The following is an 8,248-nucleotide window of genomic DNA, read 5'->3' on the forward strand; positions in this document are numbered from 1 at the left end:
TCACAATGGAGGTTTTGTATTTTACCTCAAGGTTTAATACTTCTACAATTTGGTTGCAGTGTTTATCTGTGGAATTGAAAGTATGAGCTGGCTTCACTTCTCATTTGTGACATGGGGTTATACTGGAATTGGCTACAACACATTTTCTGAAAGTAATATCAAGTTCTACAATTTACAGGCAGGGACATTCTGGAAGCATTTATTACATTTTCTGTAAGTTCAAGCACGTTGGTTCACCTGTGTTCTGTGGAATTCCTGGGCCTTTCACATATTGGGCTCAGTGCCCACAGGTCAATTATAGCTGGTAGACATTGATAGCATATCACATGCCTCCTTCAGAGTGAAAAGCTTGTCAACAGAAAAAAAAAATAGGCCATTCGTTTTCAATGTTTCCTAGTGCAAAATCAGCTAGGGGTTAAAAAAAATAAAAAAATTAGAATGATTATTTTCATTTGTAGCTATTCTGTAAGCCAATATTTTTTCTATTGTAGTTTATACTGGTGTCTTTTTACCAATATAAACCATAGAGAGAAAAGTACAACTGAAATTCAACACTAATTAAACAATAAAAATGTCCTGTTGCAATACTAGTGGGAGAACATACTCCCGTTGGTGGGAAGTCCAATTTTCTTTTCTCACATAGACCTACATTTTCTTCATGTGCAAAATCTTACTCAACATCAACCATATACTGTGTCATCAGCAACACTGCCACCTGCAGGAAGTCAGCAGAAATTTTCTAGGCGCATCATACTCCTTTAACTACAATAGTTTTTGTTCCTCTTCAAAAAATAATACTTAATGACTTGATATTTGAATTATGAGTAATAGTAACTATACGCAACATAATTTCAGTAACAGCATGGAATGTATTAATTAATACAGGCATGCCCAAACTATGGCCCTCCAGCTGTTGTGAAACTACACATCCCAGCATGCTTTGCCATATTTTTTGTGTTTCCTAATAGCAAAACAGTGGCAAGACATGATGGGACTTGTAGTTTCACAACAGCTGGAGGGCCATAGTTTGGACATGCCTGAATTAATAATTTATTAATACCCATAAGAAGTCAATATATGAGAGAACGTATGATATAATCTATGTAGAATCACTATAAATTGCCACACCTATTATTGTTGTTTGGGCTATTCTTTAGTTGTTCGGTATGTTTATATGACTGTTTGAGCAGGGATTGCAACACTTTTGTGATCCCTAAATGAAGGGATGCGAGAGCGACAATATATTAGCGAGGTTTGGATAAGACAAGGGAAAGGGTCACTTTTTGGAACAGAAGGCAACTGAAAGCTTAAAGTATATTTGTATTGGAGTTACATGGTGGGCTCGTTATGGGAGACCCAGGAAAACCAAATTATAAAGAACATGTTAAGGTGATGTATTACAGGTGGTACCAGAACCGGCCCTATCCAAATTGATGCCCTAGGCAAGATTTTGCTTGGTGCCCCCAAAGACTGTTGCTACAGTAGTTCCCCCTCTGGCCCAGCACCCCTCTTCCAGCAGGAAGGTGAGGGCAGCGGGTATGGGGTGACAGGATGAGTGGGGATGATAGCTGGGGGGTGACAGGCTGTGAGCAGGATGGTAGGGGTAGTGTGTGTTTGGTTACGGGATAAGTGGGGATGATGGCTGTGGGGTGACAGGCTGTGAGCGGGATGGTGGGGATAGTGGGTGTGGGGTTACAAGATGAGTGGGGATGGCTGTGGGGTGACAGGCTTTGAGCAGGAAAGTGAGGTTTGCTGGTGTGGGGTGACAGGATGAGTGAGGATAATGACTTTGGGTGACAGGCTGTGAGCAGGAAGGTGAGGGTAGCGGGTGTGGGGTGACAGGATGAATGGGGATGATGGATGTGTGGTGACAAGCTGTGAGCGGGATGGTGGGGGTAGTGGGTGGGGGTAGTGATGAGTGGGGATAATGGCTGTTAGGTGACAGGCTGTGACAAGGTCTTTTTATAGAATGCTGTCTATTAGCTGATAGGCAACTTCACCAGCCCACTTTTAGACTCTTTAGAAGGCTTCACACTATTGGCAGGTCATACAATGATCCCCCCCATATTCTGTTACGTAATTTACTTATGGGGTTTACTCCTGGTTCCCTTAAGACTATCAAAATACTTTACTGAGACCGTAAATTCAGTTTTTTTTTTAAGTCAGCAAAATGTTTTAGTGGAGATGACTGTGATCTACAACAGTTGTCCAAGAGATAAGACTCCTCAGCTGCAGGAACTGATGGCGAATTTAACTTGGAGGGAATGCCACGTTTGTCAGAGAGCAAAGAATTCCAGAAATGTCTGAAGAGAGTTTGGATCACATCGAGCCCAAAGGTTGGGATCGATATCCGGAAATTTTCATGCTAAAACTATAACAAGTCTTTAAAATCTGCAATAGTTTACAGCTACTGTATGCACATAACTGTATTGTATATGGCTCCCATAATATCTGTTTGTATATGTAAGATGTGACATTCTCTTACCATTAGCCAGAGATGCAGTACTTGTTATAGTCACCTGTAATAGTCAGAAGATCTGTAACTTGAGCTGCTAGACTACATTGAACAGTCCTATCTTATAATGTTCCACCAGTCAGTCAATCTATTTGTCCTATCCATATAAATATGAGGACATGCTATGTATTTGATTTTTACAAAGTTTTAATGTCCCCCCCCCCCTCCAAAAAAAAAAAAAAAGCATTAGTCGTTTTGCATGTAAGTAAGACTGAAGAAAGACAGATAGTAAAAGACTGATCGTTTTTGGCAAGTATAAGTCACATGGGATTAAAGAACAGAGGAGCACACATGTGATGCCTTTGTCTATAATTTGTTCTTATAGAGTCTAGAAGGACCATTCGAAATGTGCGTGACCGGCTAGTGCATCTGACTCATAGGCCAGATAGTATCCATGCATTTGGCAAACTCAGCAGTTGGAATTGCTTCAAAAGATCTTCGAAGACATTAAGCATCAATTAACATTGAAAGGGCCAGAGATTTGCCTCAATAGAAAAAAGAGGGGACTAAAATATGAAGCCATAATGTGCGAAAAATAGTAGTATAACTGAATATATATTTAAATGCATTTTAAGAAGACATTTTCAAATAGAGACGTTTGCATACCCCGTCCCCGGGGTGGACGGCTTTCCATAGCAGGATGCTATGGAAAGCCATCCACTCCCTCGCTAATCTGCTGGTAATGCCGGCAGATGACTAGCTGGGCCAGTGATGATGCAAGAGTACGCATCACCACTCACTGCTCATCGCTGCCCCGCACACACTGGGCTGTTTTCAAGACGAAAGCAGCTCAAATGAGTAAACTTAGTGGCTTTCAGTTGAAAGTTGCCCAGTGTGTATGGGCCTTTACAGTCCGGTATTTAAAAAGCTTTTATTCCTACTTCCATATCAATGCTGAGAATATAGAAGGCTCTTTCCATTCATGTAAAACCAAACTAACAAGGAGGAACATCCTAATAAAACAAGGAATCTGCTGTAAATAAGTTTTTTTTTTATGACAAAATAAATATAATCTTCAATTATACATTAAACAGAATTTGTATCTGCAAGGCTGTCAAAACTACTAACCACTGTTAGACGAGGTTATTATTCACAATTCTTTTTTCCTAAATGAATAGAAACAAAATTGCAAGGAGGTCTAATTTAAACCGTATCAGGCTTTTACCTTGAATCTGGTAGAAAATTGCCATTCATAGCTAAGTATGCTTAACATTGGCAAGTGTTGGCTACTTTTTCTGTACAATCATTGGAACATTAAATAAAGACTCAAAAGCCCACGAGGAATTATTCTACAATTATTTTATTTTTAGATCCCAAAAGCAAAATGTCACCTGGAATGTGCACTGATTGCTGTACAATGTTTCTAGGGAGCACAAATAAAAAGTAAGCTCAGTGGACTAGTGCAGAATTTTCCAAAAGGATTTTCAACACATCTGGGTATAGTCTGAATTCAACTTCAGCATAATGAAAATAAGAAGACATTTGGAGTGACTTGTAATAGGATGAGATTTTTAGACTTTTGAGAGTTTTAATCTAAAAACGTCCAAATCCGCCTGTTTTGTGTAATTTGCACTTGTAATAGGATGGGAATTGGGTTAAAAATCGCACTTTTTGCTGCGAAATTCACACATTTTGACCTATCATTTTTTTCACACTTCAAATCGCATCCAGATGTTTTCCCATTATAAAGTATACAATTTGCAAATGTAATAGGATGTGTTTTTGGTAAACGTTACCATAACTCAAAGCAAATAGACCAGGTTCAGACTGGCAAATTTTGGAGAACTACAAGTACCAGCGGGCTCTTTAATACCCCACATGCTGGGACTTGTGGTTCTCCAAGCCGTGCAGGCTTGCTGGGACTTGTAGTTCCACAGCATTAAACAATTATTATTAATGATTTAACCAACAGCCTGGTGCCCACTGCCCTGGAAAGGGTTAATTCTGGAGGGGGGGGGACGACCACTTTATTGGAGGGTCCCCACTCCTCCAGGGTTCCTGCCCGGGCTGGCCAGCCACAGGGATGAATGCTTTGGCTGGGGGAACTAGTATCAATAGTTCCCCCAGGTGTGGCATTACCCTGCTGGCTGTTTGTGCCCGGTGCTGGTTGCCAAAATACGGGGGGCCCCTGTTTATTTTGTCCTCTCTATTTTGGGAACCAGGACCGGCACTTGAGCCCGGTGCTGGCTTTAGAAATAACAGGGAACCCCTATCATTTCTAAATGTCTCCTGAATTTCTAAAACCAGGACCGGTTCAATGAGCCCTGGGCTGGCTATGCTTGGGGCAGGGGGGGGAGAGAGAGACCTTACGCCATTTTTTACATTTTCTTTTTTACCTAAAAATCGCACATTACTATGTGAAAAAAAAAATCACACATGGCAAAAAAACCCACAAATTTCCGTGATTAAAATTTGCACATTACCATGACCAAAGATCACCATAAATCACATGCAAATTCCATTTATACCTGAGAAATCACATTCTATTACATTTGAGATTTGGCCAAAAAATTAGCAATTTTCAAACATGCAATTTTGTACAGATTTTGGAACCTTGCCAAAAATCTCAGTTTTCAGGTCCTTCTTGCAACCCTTGGTGGTGGAAAAAATTATGATTATCTATGATTATAATGAAGACATACTTTCAATTCTATTTCAGAACCCCTTTAATCTCTCATATTCCTTCAGAAATTAAATAGGGAGACATATGTAAAACTACTGTAATTCAAATAGGGTGTGGTATGGCGATCCCACAGGGGGGATGCCGATGGTCAGTATCCCGACTGCCGGTGCTTCGACAGGGGTTGCATCGCTAAAGTGCAAGCGCTTGCACATAACCGGCTGCGTGTGAGTGATCTCTGTGATCTGAGTGATCCGGACACACCTGCATTGTCCAGACTGCTCCCAGAAAATGCTGCGTTGCCGCCTCTCAGCACTTAGTCGCCGCCTTGTACTAATACAGCAGACTCCAGTGATCGCACTTTCTAGGCTCCCGCAGGTGCACCCTGCTTTGCTGGTGTGCAGAAGTGCGAAAATTGCTGAATACCATTCATACTGGGTGTGAATTAGTCCCTGATTCAGAGGTGGACGCAGAAGTGACAGTATATGTCACAGAGGGAGGCCACTGTATGGCTGAGAGTGCTCTATCTCAGCCAATCATTAGCCGGGCAGTCATTTCACATGTTATTTTAAAGATGTAATAGCCGCGGCTGCCCGCCCGCTACAGCGCTGGACATGGACAGTGGAGAGTGAGATTGATGGTCACCGCCGCCCGCCCCAGCACTGATCTGGTAACGCACTGCTGCCCCACTGCTTCCTCCCCAGCCGCCTGCCCCCACTGCTCCTCACCGCCCGGACTGACCTACATCGTATGTCCCGCCGGTCCGACCCCTGGGGCCGGGTCTGATACGCACGGGACCGCGCATCAGACCCGAACCCATGTCATGAAGAACCGATTTGGTCCGATTTATCGGGCCGATTGATCGCAATTGGCCGAAATCGGTCCAAATCTGCTTGATGTATGCCCACCTTAACACTGCTCCTTATGGGGGGGGGGGGGGGGGTGGAATTCAAGTGCTTCGCCCCACAGAATAATTCCAATGTTGGTACTGACACTGTTATTTTGAATTGCTTGTAACCTAGTCTTTAAGTCTTTGTTATATAAGTTTTAATATTATCTATATTTTTATATGCCATGAACATGAGTGCCCCTCTACATGAGTTCTTGCTTATGCTTATTGCCCATTTGTGCATGTCCACAAGTAGCCTCTGCCCTTTTTAGAGCAGGGTGGAGGCCTCAGAAGACAGAGCAACCCACTGTTACGGTTCATCCTTCCTACCATTCTCCGTAGCTGCAGCATTTCATGCACCCTCCTTAGTAATGTCAGTCTCCTTCGTACTGTAGCTTAATAAAGAGTGTACATCTTTGCAGCTCTTCCATCTGTGTTAATTATTATGAAATAATTATAATTCTAAAACTGCTATAACTAGAAAACATTTGAATTTGAATAACAGGTGTTTATTTATATTGTGCAAATTGACTCTTAGGGGGGTATGCAACTGTTTTTATGAGAGCCTAACTGGTGGTATTCAATTGTTCTGCAAAAGGGTGCCGCCGCGTGTGCCCTTTACTTTGTCATGCTTGTGGCACCAAAATGCAAAATATTGGGCACACTGCCAAAATGGTAGTTTGGGCACCCAAAAGCCACCTTTTCGTTTGCTTCTGCTCTCCACCTCAGGAGGGTGTGAGCAGAAATAATTGACACCCATGGTATGCTTGCCCATTTGCACAAACAATTGAATAGCTCCTGTCACTTAAGATGGGAGCTGCGGCTGCGCAAACACAACAGCATTCCCCCATTAAAACAACTGTTTGTTCACTTGAGTTCTAGTACTTATACTATAAGAAGTGTAAGAATTAGGCATTGCTTTCTGGCTAGCCATCAAATTAACACTCCTTTTTGTTTTCTACAGTCCCTGAAGCCATCAAACCATGCCACTATCCAGAGCATTGTTCGTGCAGTGGGTGTAGTGCCCGGTATTCCTGAGCCCTGCTGTGTCCCAGAAAAGATGTCTTCTCTCAGTATACTCTTCTTTGATGAAAATAAAAATGTTGTGATCAAAGTATATCCCAACATGACAGTGGAGTCCTGCGCCTGCAGATAACATCTCAACTTCTCAAGCCTTCAAAAGTGTTTAAAGCAATCTTCATATTTGCACTTTCAGTACAACCATTTCCTTAAATGTTCAAGTTTAACAGAGACAGCAATGCAAAACTATATAGATTACAAACACTGGGCAATGGACCTCTGCTGCATGCAAGTCGTACAACACAAGAAGATAAGCTCCCATTTAAAATAAGCTCATAAATAGGAGTTCTTTTACTATATTTCCAAAGACGCATATATTTTTGTATCGGGGGACAAAAACGGAACTATAAACAGCTGGAGCTGTAATGTGCCTTCAGACTCTCAGCATTCACTTGGCTATGATCTTTTCATCATATATATATGTACAGTCCATACATTTCTTGTGTCTGTTACATGCGTGTTACCAGGGCCGGTGCAAGGCACCAGAGCGCCCCAGGCAAGTCGGGGTGGGGGCGCCCCGGTGTCTGCCGCCCGGGTACCTGTCCTGCGGCGCTGTAAAGCTGGCGGCGGCAGCAGGGGGTCCCTGCAGTCAATAAGGAATAACAAGCGCTATCCGCCGGGCTATGCGGAAGCGCTTCTGTTTTGGAAACACTGGCCGCACGGCGCACGCTGATTGGCTGAATCTCAGCCAATCAGCGTGCGGCCAGTGTTTCCAAAACAGAAGCGATTCCGCATAGCCCGGCGAATAGCGCTCGTTATTTCTTATTGACTGCAGGGACCCCCCGCTGCCGCCGCCGCCAGCTTTTACGCACATATACGCCGCAGGACAGGTACCCGGGCGGCAAGGGGGGGCGAAATACCGCCCTCCAGTGGCCGGCGCCCTAGGCAAATGCCTAGATTTGCCTAGTGGTGGCGCCGGCCCTGCGTGTTACCATAGATTTGATACTTATAAGTACTAGAGGAGCATCCTTTGCTGCATGATAGCAAGTGTAAATAGTAAAAAAAAAAAACATAATTGAAAGTGGTTTGTAACCAGGAGTTTGTGTAACATAATTGAAAACTTTATTGATTTTACTTTTTTTTTAACCAGCACTTTTTTTTCAGTAGTGTAAACAAATTGTATAATGGACATGACAGAGGAAAG

The 8,248-nt window shown here is 42.8% G+C and overlaps 1 protein-coding gene across 1 annotated transcript in view; it reads left to right on the forward strand.

Moving 5' to 3' along the window:
- The window catches only part of BMP3 (bone morphogenetic protein 3), a 46,411-nt gene extending 38,724 nt beyond the window's left edge, over positions 1 to 7,687 (forward strand). Inside the window, exon 3 of the mRNA XM_083175671.1 lies at positions 6,989 to 7,687. Within this exon, the coding sequence (XP_083031797.1) occupies positions 6,989 to 7,180 (192 nt within the window). The 3' untranslated portion in view covers positions 7,181 to 7,687. The remainder of the gene's footprint in view (positions 1 to 6,988) is intronic.
- The last annotated feature ends 561 nt before the right edge of the window (positions 7,688 to 8,248 follow it).

Source organism: Crinia signifera, chromosome 1 (assembly GCF_055691185.1).
Source record: "Crinia signifera chromosome 1, ASM5569118v1, whole genome shotgun sequence".
NCBI lineage: Eukaryota > Metazoa > Chordata > Amphibia > Anura > Myobatrachidae > Crinia > Crinia signifera.